Source organism: Mytilus californianus, unplaced genomic scaffold, assembly GCF_021869535.1.
Source record: "Mytilus californianus isolate M0D057914Y unplaced genomic scaffold, xbMytCali1.0.p SCAF_22, whole genome shotgun sequence".
In the NCBI taxonomy this organism is placed as follows: domain Eukaryota; kingdom Metazoa; phylum Mollusca; class Bivalvia; order Mytilida; family Mytilidae; genus Mytilus; species Mytilus californianus.
The window spans coordinates 7,584,199-7,606,410 of record NW_026262671.1 but is presented as its reverse complement, the minus strand read 5'-3'; the positions used below and the strand labels follow the sequence as shown (position 1 = coordinate 7,606,410).

Here is a 22,212-nt window from a genome sequence, read left to right as displayed (position 1 = left end):
CTGATGCTTTGGAAATCATGTAAAATAAGGTTAAAATCATAATTAATAGTATTAGATATTAGATATCATAATGATATCTAAGATAATAACAAAAAACTGCAAAATTTCTGTAAAATAACTAACTCAGGGGCAGCAACCCAACAACGGGTTGTCGGATTCGTCTGAAAATTTCAGGGCAGATAAATCTAAATCTGATGAACATTTCTGCCACCTGTCAGATTTTTATCTAAATGCTTTAGTTTCAGAGATATAAACCAAAAACTGCATTTTACCCCGATGTTCTATTTTAAACCATGTTGGCCATGATGGTTGGAAGGCGGGGTCATCAGACAAATTTTTTAAACGAGATACCCTAATAATGATTAGGGCCAAGTATGGTTAAATTTGTCTCAGTAGTTTCAGAGAAGAAGATTTTTGTAAAAGATTACAAAAATTTACGAAAAATTGTTAAAAATTGACTATAAAGGGCAATAACTCCTAAAGGGGTCGACTGACAATTTTGGTCATGACGACTTATTTGTAGATCTTACTTTGCTGAACATTATTGCTGTTAACAGTTTATCTCTATCTATAATAATATTCAAGATAATAACCAAAAACTGCAAAATTTCCTTAAAATTACCAATTCAGGGGCAGCAACCCAACAACAGGTTGTCAGATTTGTCTGAAAATTTCAGGGCAGATAGATCGTGGCCTGATAATCAGTTTTACCCTTGTCAGATTTACTCTAAATGCTTTGGTTTCAGAGATATAAGCCAAAATCTACATTTTACCCCTATGTTCTATTTTTAGCCATGGCGGCCATCTTGGTTGGTTGGCGGGGTCATCGCACACATTTTTTAAAAAAGATACCCTAATGATAATTGTGGCCAAGTTTGGTTAAATTTAGCCCTGTGGTTTCAGAGAAGAAGATTTTTGTAAAAGCTAACGACGACGGACGACGGACGCCAAGTGATGAGAAAAGCTCACTTGGCCCTTCGAGCCAGGTGAGCTAAAAAGGAAGGACAAGTTGAGTCACTTTACTGCTGAACTCTAAGAAAACAATAACATCTGGGCATAGGACATCAGGACCTGTGCACATTCGATTTTTTTAAAGTTCAGTGAACCATGAAATCTAACTGAAAACCCTAATTTAACATTTTGTTTTTCAAAAGTACGCATCATACACAATAAGTTTAAGGTTGATATGACCACAAGATCATATAAACATAAGAAGATATGGTATAATTGCCAATGAGATAACTCTCCACCCGTGACCAATTGATGTAAAAGTTAACTACTATAGGTCACTGTACGGCTCTCAACAATGAGCAAAATCCATACTGCATATTAAGCTACAAAAGGCCCAAAAAGGACAAATGTAAACAATTCAAACAAGAAAACTAATGGCCTGCTTTATGTACAAAATAATTAACAGAAAACAAATATGCTATACAGCAACAAAAGACCACCACTAAATTAAAGTCTCCTTGGGACAGGCACATACAGAATGTTGCCGAGTTAACCATGGTAACTACCATAACTTTCACCTGATGCACACTATCTCATTTCCATGTTGAGGAGGTGCAAAAAAAATATACTCACCATCAGACGCAATATTCCTGAGAGCAAAACATGCTTGGCATTTAACCTGAAAATATAGTATGCATATATATGAATCACCTTCAGAAAACAATAACATTTTTACAAAAATAAGTTAAAGCCTTTTACTCATTCCTTCAAAAACACTTTATGGGCATGAAATTTAAGCGCATAGAAAATTCATAATTTTCATGGATTTTGTGGCCATAGGTGAACCAGGAATTTAAATGTTCAATAAATACAAATTTCCCTAAGGCGTTTATGCAGAATTTGTGAAAACCACGAAAAATCAAGTATCACAGGCCAAAAAATTTCTTGAATCAACGGAAATTGCTACCAAAGAAAATTAATGAATCCACAGTATCTGAGTTGACCTATGCATTATCAAACTCACCCTGTCCTTTTTAGTGGACATTAACTTGACCAATTGTTTTATCACAGCATAATGTCCAATGGCGGTCATCATAGTGCGGTGTTTGTCATTGACAGCGAGGTTACTGAGGGATGCCGCTACATAATACTGTACATCAATATCACTAGAGTGTAGAATATCAATTAATACTGGTATAGCACCTTTTGTAACTAAGTCGTTTCTGTAAGATTCTGTAAATATTATAAAATGATATTGTTAATTCAGAAATTTTTACAACTTTTTATGAATGCAAAAATTGTCACAGGATATCTGTTTCACAAAAATAGAAAATTGCATTTCAAATTTTGATAACATCATTTATGTGCTCCGCATTTCCTGTAATCACAATAATTAATCATGCATTTCTGTCAATTGTTCACCAATCGAAATCATAACTGCACGCAAAAATGTCTTCGTTATGCATTTAAAAAAATGAAATGGGGTTACTGGTACCCTAGCTGGTTTCCCTTATGCTATCAATGAAGTAAAGAGTCTGTACAATAACCACAAAATAAACCAGAAAGAAAGTACAGAATCAAATATTGTTGATTTGGTATACTTTTGGTTATTCAACTGGCATTAATTGATAAGAAGAAAAAGGTGGAGGATCTGAAAAATCAAATTTAACCAAGCAACATGTTCATGTCCCTGTCCAAAGACAGGTCCTTTGATTTGTCAGTACTGTAGTTGTCTTTTACGATATCGTAATTTTTTACGTTATTTAGAAAATTTGGTTTTGATGGCAGATCTTTGATAGCTTTGTTGAATGTATACATAATATAAGGCCTAAAATAAACTTTTGTTTGTTTGCCCTTCCCTGACTGTCCCAAAAAATTAAGCCTATCCAAAAATTGTTATTGTAATTTTGTTTTATTAACTTATTTCATTTCACAAATTAGTAAGAATTTAAGCTAAACATAACACTTTTTAAGCTAAACAAAATAAAATAAAATATTGTGCCTACCTACATACCCAGTCGAAAATTGGTGGGTTGGACCGGAGAAGGGCAAACAAACATATTTTTAAGCTTGGCCTAAGACAATGTAGAGTTCAACAAGAATATGTGTCCACAGAACACCATGCCTCGCTCTTATTATCATGTGTCCATGTTCAGTAAACCAAGTAATTGAGGTTAATTCTGTTTTTTACTGGAATTTATGCCAAGGGAAGTATAGATGTATAAAACACTTCATGAGGGAATTTCAGTTAATGGGCGATGCAAGTTTACGATTCTAAAGAATTATCTGATTTCCAATTTTCTTCTGTTGAAGATACATTGTATTAAATCCTCCATCTGTATTATTTCTATAGTATATTTTGTTTTATGTTCAAAGTTTATGTGCTTTAATAGAACACGAGGCTCTCAAGAGCCTGAATCGCTCACCTGTATTTCAGAGGAGAAGATTTTTAAATGTAAGCAAACTTGATGAACAAATTGTGTAAAATTGTCTTTAAAGGGCAATAACTCCTTAAGGGGTCAATTGACAATTATGGTCATATTAACTTTTTTGTAGATCTTACTTGGCTGAACATTATTGATGCTTACAGTTTATATATATCCATAATAATATTCAAAATAATAACAAAAAACTGCAAAATTTTGTTAAAACTACCAATTCGGTGGCAGCAACGTTAACCCAACAATGGGTTGTTCGATTCGTCTGAAAATTTCAGAGCTGACAGATCTTGACCAATTGAACAATTTTACCCCCGTCAGGTTTGCTCTAAAAGATTTAGTTTTTGAGATATAAGCCAAAAACTGCATTTGACCGCTATGTTCTATTTTTAGCCATGGCAGCCATGTTTGTAGATGGATCAAAACTTCGGATACAATTTATAAACTAGATACCCTAAGGAACATTAAGTTAAAGTTTGAAGGTATTTGGCCCAGTAGTTTCAGAGGAGAAGATTTTTTAAATAGTTTACGACGACAGACGACAACAGACGACAACGACAGACGACGGACGCCAAGTGATGGCATAAGCTCACATGGGGCCCTTCAGGCCCAGGTGAGCTAAAAACAAAGGATATGGGGGTATCCATCCATGACACAAAATCAGTATTTGTTTGTTTATTTTGTACGACTGAAAATATAGGAAAGTGTTACAACATCCATCAATCATATAAATAATAGTCATTCATTAATTGGCTTTAATCAAGGACATATACATGTAAAAGTTATTACATGTTGCCATGAATGGGTTTTTTTTGTAATAAGACCAATTTAAAAAGAAGTAAACACTTAGTTGTTTTTTTTAAATGACAAGACCAGCTTACGGAGGCCTGTAAGATAAATTTTTTACTGACAAGACAAACTTACGTTGGTGGGTGAGATTAAGTATAGCTCCAGCAGCATTTCTTTGAACACGTATATCTGTGGACTTCATCAGATTTATCAATGGCCTAATTCCATGGTTATTCACAATCAACTGTTTGTTTGAATCTGCATCATACATTATAATCATTAAAGCATACAAAAAATGTATATTGGCAATAGATTTAATCTCATCTGTAAAAACTTCAGTATGTAAAGGAGTAGGTCCGGTAAGGGCCGAGTATGGCCTCAAAATTCAGGTTCATCTGATGAAAGATTTTGGACAACTTTAAAACACTTAAGTGTCTACTTCAGTCGTTTTAATTAGTTTATGTGAAAGATTTGACCTGATTTAGTCATTAAAGATGCTCAAATTCAAGCTTAAATATGAAAAATCTATCAAATATGCCATAATATGTCACTTTTCAGATGGTTTTTGTCAAAAAAGAAAGTGGCCGCATCCGTGTTCATTCTCAACCTTTATATATGTTATGTATTATCATCAAATACAACTTATATTTAAATATTAAGAATGAACACAAATGCGGCCACTTCCATTTCAGACGGAAACCGTCTAAAAATTAACCAAAATGCTAAAATTTCGAAGATTTCAGTAATTTAGCATGACTTAATGATGCTAGTACCCGATACATGTGCATTGTATTGTCAAAAGCAGCCCATATTTATGTAACAGAAGTATTCTTCTTTCCAATAAATAGCTAAAAATTTACATTTTAACAATTTTGTAAAACTGCTATATTTTGGGGCCAAAAAGGCGTCTTACTGGGCCTACTCCTTTGTTTGAATGACATTCTATTGGTAGTTTTTATCTTGCAATTGTAAACCATTTATTAATTTTTGGCCCTCAATGCTCTTCAACTTCATACTTTATTTGACCTTTTAACTTTTTTTTAATTGAGCATCACTGATGAGTCTTTTGTAATTAAAATTCTCATTAAGCCTCCTATCTTTGAGGAGTTTTTCATTATCCATATGCTTTAGGTTTAGTATCAATATATTTTTAGCTGGTATGTATGACGATTATTTAACTGAGTGACGGAACAGAAATTCTCAAGAACCAGATTTAAGATCTTATGGACTTTAGTTTATAGACTTTAAATCTTGAACAAATATGAAAGTTTTTTGTTCTTGTTTTGTCAGTTTTTCTTAGCAGTTGTTTTAAAAGATCAAAGTTTTAACAATCTGCTTCTCCTTCTTTACCCAATACTCCAAATCTAAATTGGTTTTCTGATAAAATTAGCCTTAGAAAAGATGCAATGAATGAGCAAATGTAACTTGTAGTGGCACATCATGGACTGTAACAATAAAGCAAAGAGGGGGAGGGGGTTATTCTACAGTTTTTGTTGATTTTCTGAAGAAATCAAGATTGGTTTGTTTCTAGTTATATTAGAAGAAGGAAAGTAAAATTAAAGTTGTTATCAAATCTCAAAAGTTAAGTCTGAATTTGCTATTCTCCAGAGGAATAATTCTCCAGAGTTAAATAATGACATTGACCATCAAGGGAAATAACTCTTGTGTTAAATCTATCAGATATAAATTTTTTCTCACCTGAGGTAGCCAAAGATGTTATACAACCACAAGTATTGCACTGTACCTCAACATTCCTAGAATGTAAAAGTTGGACGAGAGGGGGGATAACTCCACATGTAACTAAGACCTCTTTATTCTGACCTGAAATGTAAAAATAAAATATTGTTTATATACTGTAAATTCAGAAATTATTGTGAGGTTTATATTAATGCGATCAATGTGACTGGGTGAGTATTGCAAGTACTAAAACTTACATTCTGATATCTGATACTTACATATGTATGCAGATTTTCCTGAATTCGCAACAATTAATCACACAATTTTGTCCATTCTTCAAAAATTGCAATAAAAATGCATGCAATAATATCTGAATTTTTAATACTTTAAAAATGTTATTAACTGATTAATGCAATAAATTGGATGATTTTTTTTTTTTTATGTTTAACGCTACTTTCAAAGCCATTGGCTATATCATATTGCGGCTAGTTGTATTGGTGGAAGAAGCCAGAGTAACTGGAGAGAACCATTTTTACCGGAAAACTGACAATCTTTGTCAATTAAGATTGGAGTTGAAAACCAACTTGCCACACACAGGTTAAAAGTTGTAACCTCAGAAGTACCATATCTATTGGGACAGGGCACTAACAGCTATCCAATGAAGTAACACAGGTTAATTTCAACCAACCTTTAACTTTAAACCATAGACCATAACAGTGAATGGCAAAATTTGTGTCAAAACCATAATTTGTCATATATTTTGAAATTTTCCTCAATGAACAGGTGTACTGAAGTTTTAAATAGACATTATTACAAATTCATGGTAAACTGCTTTAATTCAAAAATCTAACCTAATACAGGATGTACAGATTGACACATAGACTTGAAAACATATTGCCTCCTATTATTGTAGGTGGGGCATAATAAAGAATATGTCAAGAGTTTAACCTTGATGTGTGATAATAAAAAAAAACATTAACTTTTCCGTATTTGTCATATACTTGGCAATAATTGGATTTTGCTAGAAGTTAAACTTAGTATTAGTCTCAAGAAGCTGCCATATAACGATTCACACACTTAATGAGATACACACAGTTAAGCCAATAGACAGTAACAATACATTCAGTCAAACCTGTTTATGAAGGTCACGCTCAAGACAACTGAAAACTGACCTTAAGAGAGGTGACCTTTTAATTGATTGATTGATGGTTACTTAACATCTGACCTTTGAATTGAGGTTTACAATTCATAAGTATAACTGCAGCGTGATAAAACTAGAGGCTCTAAAGAGCCTGTGTCGCTCACCTTGGTCTATGTGCATATTAAACAAAGGACACAGATGGATTCATGACAAAATTGTGATTTGGTGATGGTGATGTGTTTGTAGATCTTACTTTACTGAACATTCTTGCTCCTTACTATTATCTCTATCTTTAATGAACTTGGCCCGGTAGTTACAGTGGAAAATATTTTGTAAAATATTTACAAAATTGACTATAAAGGGCAATAACTCCTTAAGGGGTCAATTGACAATTTTGGTCATGTTGACTTATTTGTAGATCTAACTTTGCTGTACATTATTGCTGTTTACAGTTTATCTCTATCTATAATAAAAGCTGCAAAATTTTCTTAAAATTACCAATTCAGGGGCAGCAACCCAACAACGGGTTGCCTGATTGGTCTGAAAATTCCAGGGCAGATAGATCTTGACCTAATGAACAATTTTACCCCATGTCAGATTTGCTCTAAATGCTTTGGTTTCAGAGATATGAGCCAAAAACTGCATTTTACCCTATGTACTATTTTTTAGCCATGTCGGCCATCTTGGTTCCCAGGCGGCGTCATCGAACATATTTTTTAAACTAAATACCCTAATGATGATTGTGGACAAGTTTGGTTAAATTTGTCTCAGTAGTTTCAGAGGAGAAGATTTTTGTAAAAGATTACAAAAATTTACGAAAAATGGTTAAAAATTGACTATAAAGGGCAATAACTCCTAAAGGGGTCGACTGACAATTTTGGTCATGTGACTTATTTGTAGATCTTACTTTGCTGAACATTATTGCTGTTTACAGTTTATCTCTATCTATAATAATATTCAAGATAATAACCAAAAACGGTAAAATTTCCATAAAATTACCAATTCAGGGGCAGCAACCCAACAACGGGTTGTCCGTTTCATCTGAAAATTTCAGGGCAGATAAATCTTGACCTGATAAACAATTTTACCCCGTGTCGGATTTCCTCTAAATGCTTTGGTTTCAGAGATATAAGCCAAAATCTACATTTTACCCCTATGTTCTATTTTTAGCCATGGCGGCCATCTTAGTTGGTTGGCCGGGTCACCGGACACATTTTTTAAACTAGATACCCCAAGTTTGGTCAAATTTGGCCCAGTAGTTTCAGAGGAGAAGATTTTTGTAAAAGTTAACGGACGACGACGACGGACGAACGACGGACAACGGATGCCAAGTGATGAGAAAAGCTCACTTGGCCCTTTGGGCCAGGTGAGCTAAAAAGGGCTGACTAGAAGTTGTATGTACACAGTAAAACATGCTATTAATGGTAAAGTGACCTTAATAGAAAGTTTTACTATACTGTATACTGCACTCATGTTTCACTTGTCTAAAATACAAATGATAAAATCATGAACTGTTAACACAGATTTGTCTCGTCAGTTTAACCTTATGAAAAAATTCTTAATGCCACCAATATTGCAGACACTGCCCAAACTGGAAACACCTTGCCTCAGACTGGCAGTAAAGACAAAAAAACTATTTAAAAGTGTTTCACTTTAAAAGAAATTTTAATATAATTGTTACCAGGTCCAATCATGCAGAAGTTACTGACAGCTAAAGTTGCTGCTTTCTGTACTTGAATATCCCGTGATCTCAGAAGCTCCACCAGAGGGCGTGCTATAGGTATTGTCAGAGGTGCTGACACTGAAAATATAAAAGATTGGCTTATAATTTTATTCTTATTTATTAAAAACAAAACATTTAGTCAAGAAAAAATTTTTCAGGTTTTTTTCAGATTTTCCATGCGAGGAAAGATTATGGTCAAAAAGTAAAAATTTTGGGTTATTTCCTTGTTGCATTGTGTTTCTTTTAAACATTTTTATGAAGTTTTTCATCAATAAACTATTTGAATGAGTAATTTTTTTAACATTGTACATTTTCAATAACAATTTGACAAAGTACAGTTTTATCCTTAATCAACATTTTTGTCATTCTACATCTATAAAACATTTTCTTACTTCTTTCACTGACTTCTGTAAAACATAAAGCAGCAGATTTCTGTAATTCTTCATTATCTGAGTATGTTAATATACACATGGCCCTGATGTGTTCCTCTGTTAATACTGGATCACCACTGGCTTCTGTAAAATAATGAGAACATGCTATATACATCAAAATGGCTTTTATGTGTTCTACTGTTAACACTGAATCACCACTGGCCTTTGTAAAATAATGAGAACATGTTATATACATCAGACATGACTCTCATGTGTTCCTCTGTTAACACTAGATCATCGTTGGCTTCTATAAAATAATGTGAACATGTTATATAATATAATAAAGAGAAAACTTTTATATATATATATGTTTATTACATGGCATTGATTTGAACTGCTGTTAATACTGAATCAACATTGGCTTCTGTAAAACAATGATAACTTATTACAGTACTTTGATGTTAGTATCATGAGTATGGCTCTAATGTCAGAATGCGTTCTTTTGTTAACACAGGATCCACACTTGCTTCTGTAAAACAATCAGCAAATGTCAATGTACATGCATATATACATAAAAAGTAAAATCACAAAAATACTGAACTCCGAGGAAAATTCAATCGGATCACATGGCAAAATCAAATGACAAAACACATCAAACGAATGGACAACAACTGTCATATTCCTGACTTGGTACAGGCATTTTCAAATGTAGAAAATGGTGGATTGAACCTGGTTTTATAGCGCTAAACCTCTCACTTGTACGACAGTCTCATCAAATTCCGTTATATTTACAACGATGCGTGAACAAAACAGACAATATCAAAACAAACAATCATTTACAAAAAAGCAGAAAAGCATCTATCAAATTAAAAACCACATTCATTGCTTCGCGTGTCTGACGTCAGAAAATGGAAACGTCATTTATTGTTTATTGTTTATTGTTCCATTATATTGACATGAAATTGCACAAAATCAAACAAAACTGGTACCCCATGAATAATATTATGATGAATCCACAGTACATGTATATACATGTACTAGTACTGGTCAATGTACTGACCTAACTCCATATAATGAAGTAGCTTCTGTACAGCTTCCTTCTAACTGTACCCTACACCTAATTAGCTATTCAGAAATCAGAATAAGAACGTGTTAATAGTGCATTATGAATATGAACCTTGCTTTGTACTACAGCTATATGCTGAGCTGGATTTTAACTTAATAGATTACAAGGTAAAAGTCTATTTGAAGACATGTCATCCTACTCAGTTACATAATTCTGACTCCAAGAAGATCAGAGTTTGCTCTTACTCCTCTACCCATGGCCACCTGCTTATTGCAAAAATGCAGCAAATACCAATTTAAAGTCTTAAGTTTTCACTCAAGGCAAGAATGATACCATGAGACCATTGAGGTGTTTCCCTTAGCTATTTAAATTTACTGACCTAACTCCATATAATGTAGAAGATTCTGCACAGCTTTCTTCTCACTGTCCAACAGAATCATCTCATATCCGTTTCCATTGAAAGACTTTGAGTCTGACGGTCTGTGATAACATCCACATGTCAAACACCACAAACAGTACTCTAGGAACTTCTTCAGTAGATCCACAATCTCCTCTAACACACAAGGCTTGGATCTCTCAATTTTAATGTCAAACTTTTCCATGGCTTTGGAAGCCTGAAAATAATCAAATTAACTCTTTAGGTGCTATGAATTTTTGCTCATATGAAGTGATCTGAATAAATCTGTTACACGGTTTTATGTTTTCTATACAGGACAAAATTTTTGGAAAACAGAAAACTTTCTTTCCAAATTGAACCAATTATATGTTTGATTTTACTTCTTTTGGTTGCTCTTACTTGACCAAGTACCAGGTTGTTCTACCACAGAATAGGTATAACCTGTCGAAAAAATATATATATTCCAGAGCCTAGACAGTAATATGAAAATAGTCTAGTTTATAGTTCCATTATATTAACAAAATTGGGTGAGCAACAGGGGCGGAACCAGCCATTTTTTAAAAAGGGGGGGTTCCAACCCAGGATAAAGAGGGTTCCAACCATATGCCCCCATTCAAAAGCATTGATCGTCAAAAAAAGGGGGGTTCCAATCCCCAACTGAGCAACCAAAACAGAATTGGTTAACATGACAAAATAAACATAAAGTACCGGTAGTTCTTTATACACTTAATTATAAATATTATGAACAATGTCAATACAATATTTATCAGCAGAAAATTTAAATTCTTTTGTGTATAAAATTTATTTGCTCCACAAGAAAATTTCAGTAAAATATGTTAGTTTAAAGCTTAAGCTTACCAGAAGTACTTAGGATGATTATGTATGCCTCTATATAATAAAAGATATGGTTTATAATGTGAACCCTCTACAATATTAATTACGTCATCAAAATATTTAACATCTCTTTGTTAAAACACATGCTTAATTTGCTAGACTAACTAACAAAGAAAAATCACCATGTGTTTACAAGCTTTTGTGATAAAAAAAGAAATCTATTTATAATTTTACATTTATTTATTTTAAGGTCAATAAACTACTTTCATGTGACTTCACAGTTAAATGAACTATCACATATCTTCAACAATCTAAGAAAATAATTTAGATATACATGATATAGGTAATAGTCTATTTAAAATATAAAATCAATTCTTAAGATCACTTAAAATAAATACATTAGTTAACAATATTTATATTATACGATTTTGGCAAATGTTAAGTGTAAAAATATTTGCAAATAATCTTGTTTTAATTAGATAAATAATTTATACAGTTTAAACACCATTTAAATGGGGAATTACACTAAATAGCTAAATATAACAACTCTTATAAGAAGTAACATCTAGAACTGAGGCATTATATACAATCTTTAAAAAATCGTCAAATTGCAAAACCATATGACAGGCTCTAGATTATAATGTTAGTAACAACAACAATACTCTTTTAAAGAGGGTTTACACAATTAGTTATAAAACTTACTATTACTAATCTTCCTTTAGGCACGTATATTGTCACCTTAAATTTCCTTCAGTATTCAGTATTTAAAATATAAAATCTTATTTCCTTATGTCTTATATATCATGTATATAGGATTATTGCATGGATTTTGGTGAATATTATAGTCCAGAGTAGATCTTTATAGTGCACATGCTAGGGGGTGGAATATATATTCTATGAGAAATAATATTTACCAATAAATATACATGCTATAACCTTTTTATGGTATAGTACAGATTGAAAAACTGTTTTAAACATATGTCTGTCACTGATAAGGTTATTAATTGTACCTATATCACAATATTGAACACTAACTTTTAGTAAAATTTATGTCCTGCTTGAAAAATTATGTTGCTATACAATAAGAGGGTATAGATGTATATTCAAGTAATGTATAGCATTATTTGCAATCAGTGTATTCTTGAATGTATATGTTAAATTTTCAGTACAAAAAAAATCAATCTTAATTTCTTGAAACACAAAGAAATTAACAAGCATTTTTTTCGATTTTAAATATATCCTGATAAAAACAGAGATTCTTTTTTTTTGTCTAAACAAATAGATATATATATATGAATAAAAAAATTACCTTAAAAGAATTTGTTTTAAATTTCCAAAAATTCCAAGTTTTTTTCACAATACAAGTGTTATCATATATATACTCTTCTTTAATCCAACCAGACACTTAAAGCCTTGGATTAAACTACATTGTATATGTATGATAAAACTCTTCAAGTCTTTTACAATTAATGATTAAATATCAAATACATCTTTAAGATATAATAGGCTTTTTTTTACCTCTTATCAAAATATCCAAATAGCACAATGATAGCAAACAATGGATTACCATCCTTATGTAAGAAATGTAAACAGCTGTCCAGGTCAAAGTTCAAGTTAGAGATTAACAGGTAAACAAGTGATTTTCTTGACCAGGTAACCTGTCAATCACTTACTATGTCACATTTATGATAATCAGGGGAAAAAATCAATTTAATAGAGTGCAAGCAAACTGTACTAACTTCCCAGTTTGTCACATAAAAAAATGTACTGTTTTGAAAACTTTATGTGTTTATTTTTTCTTTGTTTTAAAGAGAGGGTTTACTTTTTCTGAAAAAGTATAGTAAATATGAAAACATTTATAGGATTAGAGTTATGTCATGTATGTATACAAATACAGGAGTCAAATTTTATCTTTGTTTAACTTTCCACCAAAGTTCAAATAAAGTGGATGTAAGCAATTATAGCTATATATAGGCAACTATACAGCCTTCAACAATGAGAAAAACCCATACTGTATAGTCGGCTATGAAAGGCCCCAACATGAAAAATATGAAACAATTCAATTGAAAAAACTAACAGTCTGATTTATAACAAAACAATTAACTAAAAACAAATATGAGAGACATGAACCAATGACAGTACTTAGTTTCATTCTATGTATGTTTCCCATTAATGAAAACTTTAAGTGAAATACTTAAGACAAGGACAGATTCAATTGAGAGTATTCAAGTTGCCAGGACCCCTCCTTACATGTCTTATAGCCAAAAACTTGTATTTTATGTATAGTACATTTTTCAGATTTTTCACTAGGAGGCCCCACTTATTTTTCCATTGGCCTCTCTGCGCCCTCCCCTTTTTTGACAAACAAAGATGCTTCACGAGACAGCGACCATATCTTTTAATTCCTGTAGAAATTTGTGTTATAAACATTGTAGATTCCAATTTTGAAACAATCCCACTGCATGCACTCGTGAAATTTCTATAAATGGCAATGATATCAGGTCGAAGGGAGAAAGCAATTCAACAAAACAATACTGATCAACCAATTGAAGAATCATTTTCACTAAACTAGTACACATTTTTATTTAGGGGGAAGGTGAGGACCACATCCGGGTGCATTGAAGACCCATTGGTGGCCTTCGGCTGTTATCTGCTCTATGATCGGGTTGTTGTCTCTTTGACATATTCCCCATTTCCATTCTCAATATTATTTTAATTCCTTCATTTTGATGGATGTTATTACCCATGTTGTGTGTGACTAATGCATACATGTACTTTCAAAATCCAAATATGCATCTGATTGAATCAATGGGGCAAGCACTCTTTAGTTTTATCTGGTAAATTGACCAAATGAAAACATCTACAAAATTCTACATAATACATGTAATATATAATCATCCAAACATACACAAAATGAAACATACATCAATACTACCGATCAATTTAAATATGATATCAAAGTTTAACACTGGGATTGTTTACAAAAAAAAAAAAATTAGCATAGCAATTTATTTAAAAGTTTATAATGCTCAGTTTTATTTATCATGTTTATAGGGCACCAATATATTTGATCATGAACTAGCTTCATGTTATTATACATGTTATATACATACTAGCTATATGAATCATAAATCTATATATGATTGAGGACAACACTATAAAATCATTATCTATATAAAATCAGTGGAAAATCAAAAATTGTAGATCAAATCAACTCATCTTGACACTTGATATTGTTAATTTGGAGGTCATAAAAAGGTCATATTTTTGTATTAATCATGTTAATTAAACCTGTTTTAAACCAGTTAAATTATCTTGAGGCAGAGACATGTACATTGTATTATTTTTTTAACTTTTTTTTTGCAGGCACTAACAACCTATTGTTTCTAATTTCCTAAAAAAATGTGAAGAAAATAAGGTTCCAACTCCATAAACTCCCTTAGGCAAAGTTGATGTAAGACATGTATGTTAGTTGAATTTGGCCACTGTTAGGTCACATTTGGTTAACAAACACTTAATAAAATTAGATTTGACCTTGCCTGGGATCAATCCCATAACCTCATTCATGAAATGATTATTCTCAACTGGCATGGTGTGGATTTCATTAAATACACAAAAGGAATTTGTTGTACCACAATGTATTAAGTTAAATAAGTATGCAATCAAATTGTCATCCTAGCCTGGACCATGCAATGTTGTTATTTGTTGTTTTCAGTGTTTTTGGAGGATTCCAGTGTCAGCAGTTCAAGTGTAGGTCTGTTGTTGTATGCGGTCCAGTACTTTTGGTTATAGTACAAATGTTTTGTTTGTCCTTTGTTTTGGTGTTGTGATGATCAAGAAAAATCTTCTGATAAGAAACCATGATTAATTTTTCAACATTTCTGTCTTGGTGACGTACACTTTTATCATATTTTAATCGTCCTGAATATGCATGAAATATTGTCCACTGGACGTTAAACAAACATTAATCAATCAATCATATCATATTCTTATCATGCTTACACAATAACATATCTTCAAGGTCAAAGTAAGATTTTATTAATATCATAAAAATCCAAAATCTTCATATTAAATATTTATTGCAAACTCTCATCAGCACACATTTGTTTAAATTTTGAAAATTACATTTTTTTTTTCTTTCTTACTTTTCTAGACCAAGCCTGTGTGACTCTGAGGCTGAGAGCTTCACATGTAGTTTCTAAAGTCACTTGTCTATCATAGTAAAAGACCTTTAGTAGTTATATATAGAAAGATTTTGGGTCGCTCTGTTATTGCTTGCATGGTTATCCAAAACATTCTTTCATTAATAGATATACTTTTGATTCATGTATTTTCCCTGATACCAATTTTTGTGAGTTGGGGAAAAATCGTATTTTATTGAATATTTGATTTCGTGGTTTTGCCAGTCTGCATTCATGCATAAAAGCCTATAGAAAATTTGCACTTCATTGAATATCTAAATTCATAGTTGACCTGTTTCCACGAGATCAAAGAACCCAAGAAAATTGGTTTCTCATGATTAATAATGAATCCACACTTTCCACAGTACATTATAAATGTACATGTATGAATTGTCAATATTTGCTTGACATTCATTGACATTAAATTAAAGACCTGTTAATTCAATCTAGATTTTTTGTAGAGATATGTCATGTATGTATTGTAGATCAAATAAAAAAGAAGAAAGAACAGAAGCTGACATGAATATAATTATCCCATATTTGATTTTCTGTACGTTGACCTTTCTTTGTCCAATGTACATACATTAGTGACGATTTCATCTCTTTTTAAATTCATAATCAAGAAAAAAATCATAAATCTAGTGCAATGAACTCTTTCATTAAATGTACTGATAAATATTGATTCTATCACAGTTTTATGTGATATAGTACAGTCATGTACAAATATCTATCAAATATTGAGAAAGTTTTCGGGGTAAATTTAAAACCGTAATTCCATCATGTCCATTATCATGATTATATGTCTATTGAAATAAATTTATTTCAATTCGAAAATCAAGACTATCTGAAGAGTGGTGGGCAAGACAATTCATGGCGTAAGGAAGGAAATTTATAATGAGAGAATGTTAAAAGAAATATAAGCTTGGGAGCTTTTAATAGTTAAAATCGACTAGAGAAGAACTGAGAATGATCTCAAACCATACATTTCTGATCATTATGACAACTTCCTTGATTGTTTTGAAGGCTCCCTCCACCCAACAAAAACAGACTGTCACAATATAGCCATTCCAATAGTGCTGAAAGGGGTGCTAAACACCAACAATCAATCAATCACTTTTTTTTTAAATAAACCTCTAGTCATGCTGGCCATCGTAGAGTAGAGTTTCAAATGGTTATCATTAAAAAAAAAGTTGATTGGAAAATCTTTGTTCTCGACGGAGGGAAATAATGAGTTTGATTTATTTCATAGATACTAGCTTTTATTGTTCAATTCAGTTGTTTGACCTCTAGAGTCATTTTTGTGTTTTGTATTGTTAAGTTGCTGTCTCATCGATGTACAAATGTATAACCCTTACTATCCATTTGAATCCCCCTTTAGGTCTTACCTGTATATTTTGTTTATAATCAGTCAACCAGAAGGGGGGGGTTCAAATGGAAGTCTTTCCCTTATCTCCTGTTCTTCAGTTTAATGAGTAAAAAGTAATTTAATTGTGCCAAAAAAAATTGTAAATAAACAGGCAGCAACATAACAAAACAAATTCATAAAATGACATCTAGCTATAAGGACAGGTAAAAACAAAGTATACATTGACACAAATGATTGACATCTAGAGGACAGGTAAAAACAAAGTATACATTTTGTAATTGCCAAACTGACTACATTCTGGTATAGGATACATGAATATAATATAATTATACATTTGTATTTACCCCCCCCCCCCCTCCCCAGGTTACATCCACCATGGGAGTGGGTACATTCTAGATGGTCTGCTAAAAATGTATATATACATGTACCCACTCAATGATATGGACATCTCATTTCTTCCTTCTCACAATCTTTAGAATTAAACACACAAAACCTTAGAAAAATGAGTCAAGCTTTTGTGTTGATATTTTCCAAAAAATCTAACTTAAAGAGTAAATTTCAGCAAAATGACAAAATCCACATTACATCTATTGTAGTTGTATTTTCATTTAATTTAGTAACTATATCATTTAATTTGTTTGTCCATCATTCAAATCTAATGCCTGGGAGCAGAGAATTTCTTTTAGTACATGCATATATATTATTTTTACTTGATTAATAAACTAAAACAAATACACAGAAATGTTTAAAAGACTAAAAGAAAGTACAATAAATAAAGATACAGATTTTGCCTTCACTTATCAAATTCCAGAGACTTGAGCAAGTGTTTGCAAGAAAAACATTAACTTGACCAAGACATAACATATATGACATAAAACAGTGCTGTTTTTCAAAGCATTGACCTTTCACGATCATGATCCATATATATATATAAATTAAGTGTTGGGTAAAGTATACAAAAATCACAAAATTTATATTTTAACAGAAAAACACCAACATGAAAAACAAAACATTGCTGTCAGACAATCTATTCATATTTTAAAAGTGTTTAACATGTTTTACTTTAATTGTTTTTACAGGTTATAATTAAGTCAAGTTTAAATGTCTAACATATCCATGATATCAGTTCAATTTCTGATGACCATATATGATGACCACCAGGCTAAAAAAGATTTTAACAACTCTATCATGCATCATTAACCTTTTAGCATCATACATATGACCATGCATGAATAGATTTAAAAGTCCTCCCTTGACTTCAAACTTTTATTTACAATCGTAATTGTTGGATCAAGTCTATTGAAATAATCAAGTACACAGTGTAGATGAGAAGGACAAGACACACTTGACCAACATCAGATGAGGTGTTACATGTTTTTTTTTAGTTATTAGGGAGCTACCATTTGATTTTTATGGCATGTAGGGGGGGGGGGGGCTAGGATGAAAAATTTTGTCCTGCCTTTTTATAGTTGTAATCTCTGTCCTCTATTCGGTCCTGACTTTTTTACATAAATTGTCATCCTGCATTTTGTTTTGCCATGTTGCTCATCCTGCTTTTTTTTTTAACTCAAAACTCCTGTCCTGCCTTTTTTTCAAATTTCATCCTAGGCTAGCCCCCCCCCCCTAAAAATCAAATGGTAGCACCCTTACTTGTACAATGTTTATTGTATTTTCATACATTTGTATACTCCTTGTATTTTGTATTAACATTTCTAGTCTTCAACATGTGCATGTACAATGTAAGGCAACCTCTTCCCTTTCTGTTAATGCTTACATGTACCAACATGCCTGGACTTTTTTGCACATTGGCCTCAATTTTCAAGCCAACTTACACCCATTACAGATCACTTTAATTTAAGACTGATTCAAACTCTACCCTTGAACTGTAAAACCATACACCTTTCAATTACAGTTGATACATTTAATATTGTCTCACATTGATATACATCTTAAAACTTCTGTTACATGGTCCAAGGACACAGTTATCGTCCTTTGGTTTTCGTTGTCTACAAATATAGTCCCTAGTGTGAACAGTGTATAACTTGCATTTTTTTTTGATACACTTTCCCAATTTATTTCTTGATATTTTATGCATGAAATATTAAGTAAGGGGATGAAATTACATGTTAAAAAAATTTGGGTGCTGAATCTTTATGTTAAGTAGTGATTTGGTCCAGTTAAAAAAGGTCAAAAATTAGAATGTCTGAAGCTGTCAAACTGAATTTTAGCCCCCCTTAACACAGAATTGTCAATATTTTGAGTTAGAGCTGGTAGAAGTTTCTATAATTTTGATATTATTTGTATCAATAGTAGTACACTACACTGTAAAAATCTTTTTGAGATAGAGCAGGTGCGATTTTTTTAATTTGAATTTACTGTCTAAAAGAAATGCACTACGAAATAACTGTGTTCTCGGGCCTAAGAGATGAATTCCGTAAATGTAGATTCTGTACTTTGGCAACTTTCCTGAATGGTTTGCTGGTTTCAATTTGTCAAACTCAATAAAAGTAAAGGATTTACATCTTTGTTTGACAGAAATTCTGTTAAAATAAGCATTTTGGCATTATACGGCTAAAATAAGCATTTTAAAGCAGTTTCCATTTTATGCCTAAGAGCCATGCTGACTTTCTATCTGACAGCTTTTTATGTTCCTGATATTTGTGTTTCTATGCTTAAATCAAATTTAATTAACCATTTGTGAACTCGGAATCTAGAGAAAAGTAGATTATCACAGAAAAAATGTGCAGAATATTTGTATTTATGTCCCTGGTTAAACGGCCTGTTTGATGTATGTGAAATGTGAAGAGCTTTGTACATAAAATCTGTAGTCCATCACAAATATTTCACTAAATCTGTAAAAAAAACACTTTACAATGATCAGTACACCCTATTCATTTCATATGCTACCATAATTTTCTTCTTTAGGATAGTAAGTGGTTCAAATATATGCCAAATGAGACTAAAACTACATGCAAGTTTTCCATTGAAAAGTGAAAAACTGGTCATCAAACCATACTGTCTGCAAAAAAAAGTTGAATTCAAGAGTCCTTTTGCAATTAGACTTCTTGTATCATGACATCTTAGCATAGAAATGAGCAAAAAGTAACAAATTTCAATTTCTTATAGCCTCTGTGTGCATTTTTATATGTAAATATGGGCTACGGCCTAAATCGACTCTAAATAATTCTCAGTCTTACATGGCCTAAGACCATTTTATACTCATGTGGTATGCTTTTTGTAACTTTTCTTTACATTTAAAGTACATTTAATATATATGGAAGAATAATGTATGGTTAAAAAACTTCAAAAACTTCAAATTGGTTGAAAAAAATGCATGTTTATGTAAGGCTTCCCTTAATTCGAAAATCTCTATTTTCAGGCACAGGCTCATATAAATTTGACTTTTGAATAACTGAAATAAATCTGATAAATCAAATGAGTGTTCCGTTGCTTTAAATACTTATTATATTAAATTCAAGAGTATTTAAAAAGCAAATTTTTGCAATATTTAAATTTTTTAGGCCAAAATCTTGACAGTTGAAAATATTTGATTTAAACGTCAAAAATAAACATCCAAATTTCAATATTAAAATGGCCCTAGTTTCTATAATATATATCCTATGGCCATGAAACTTGGCCAACTATCTTATAATTGCCTAAGCTTAGGTCATGCAAAGTTTTATTAAAATTGGTCAAGTCTTTCTATCCTATTAGGTCCAAGGACACAGTTATCGTCCTTTGGTTTTCGTTGTCTACAAATATAGTCCCTAGTGTGAACAGTGTATAACTTGCATTTTTTTTTGATACACTTTCCCAATTTATTTCTTGATATTTTATGCATGAAATATTAAGTAAGGGGATGAAATTACATGTTAAAAAAATTTGGGTGCTGAATCTTTATGTTAAGTAGTGATTTGGTCCAGTTAAAAAAGGTCAAAAATTAGAATGTCTGAAGCTGTCAAACTGAATTTTAGCCCCCCTTAACACAGAATTGTCAATATTTTGAGTTAGAGCTGGTAGAAGTTTCTATAATTTTGATATTATTTGTATCAATAGTAGTACACTACACTGTAAAAATCTTTTTGAGATAGAGCAGGTGCGATTTTTTTAATTTGAATTTACTGTCTAAAAGAAATGCACTACGAAATAACTGTGTTCTCGGGCCACATAGAAGGTCAACTGCAAACAGATTTTGGAAGGAAAATACAATGTACCTGATGTATGCCTTATTTTCAGAGTATTCCTGCCTTTGGTCTACTGTATGTTTCTGTCTGTGTTGTTACTTGTTTTGGCAGCCCCCCCCCCCCCCCCTTTTGTGGGAAAAATTTGGTTGATTATATAGGGAATGAATCACTGAAGCATGACTGGAGCAGGCTCCCTCTTAGGGCAGTCAGTGGGCCCCCCTTATAAAAATTTCTGGATCCGCCACTGATAGGCATTTACCCCCTCCCCCTATTTTCTCATCATTTAAATAAAGATTACAGAAAAATCAATATCTTGTCTTTTAAAATCTGCAACATTTCAGATGAGTTTGTTTCGTGTACTTGTAATTACGAATTTGCAATATTTGTTACATAAAAGTGGGGCCTTGGCCTGAAAGATGCTGAAACTGAAAGACAAGTTGAAACCCTACTGTGACTCATTTTGTAAATTATTCAACTTTTTATGCATGCTTACGTCGGGACTCTTCTTTCTAGGAGTTGAATCCATTGTTTTTTTATGTCCTAAAATAGTGACCTTAACATCTGTATACGATTTATTCACATCTAATGATCACAGTACGTTTTCTGCAACAGCTGATTTTTATTGTCTAACCACAACAAAGAGTGCTCATTCATGCTTGACAGTTTCCGGTGTTTTAGATTTATCTTAACACCACACTTTCAATCGTTTTCGACAGCACATTTTGCAAGTGACAAATATTCCATGCATATTTGCTATTTTTTTTTAAGTTAAAAGAAACAGTTGAAAAATAAATTTATAAATGAAACCTAATTTTTGTACACATGCTTATCATTCATGAGGGTCTTTCAATTCTATATTCTTTATTTTTTCAGCCATTTTTCTCTATTCTTTATAAATTTTTCCTGGTATTCACTATTACTATTTAGATTTTTCTCTATTTTTCATATTTTTTACCCTGTATTCTGCGTGTTTTGTCCATTGTTCTCTATTTTGTAAACCCAATGATCCAGACCCCCTCATAGTAAAAAAAAATAAGATTTTAAACTTTGTCCGGGTAATTTAAATGGGAATCGTTTTTTTAATTCCAGGAACA

At 32.0% G+C, this 22,212-nt stretch overlaps 1 protein-coding gene across 1 annotated transcript in view; it reads right to left on the bottom strand.

Annotated features, from left to right (window-relative positions):
* Positions 1 to 21,773, bottom strand: part of LOC127732208 (uncharacterized) — a 40,183-nt gene extending 18,410 nt beyond the window's left edge. Inside the window, exons 1-8 of the mRNA XM_052241288.1 lie at positions 21,612 to 21,773; positions 10,536 to 10,770; positions 9,112 to 9,234; positions 8,678 to 8,797; positions 5,877 to 5,999; positions 4,314 to 4,436; positions 1,976 to 2,184; positions 1,585 to 1,630 (exon numbers count right to left, since the gene is read on the bottom strand). Coding sequence (XP_052097248.1) covers positions 1,585 to 1,630; positions 1,976 to 2,184; positions 4,314 to 4,436; positions 5,877 to 5,999; positions 8,678 to 8,797; positions 9,112 to 9,234; positions 10,536 to 10,770; positions 21,612 to 21,644 — 1,012 coding nt within the window. The 5' untranslated portion in view covers positions 21,645 to 21,773. The remainder of the gene's footprint in view (positions 1 to 1,584; positions 1,631 to 1,975; positions 2,185 to 4,313; positions 4,437 to 5,876; positions 6,000 to 8,677; positions 8,798 to 9,111; positions 9,235 to 10,535; positions 10,771 to 21,611) is intronic.
* Between the last annotated feature and the right edge of the window lie 439 nt (positions 21,774 to 22,212).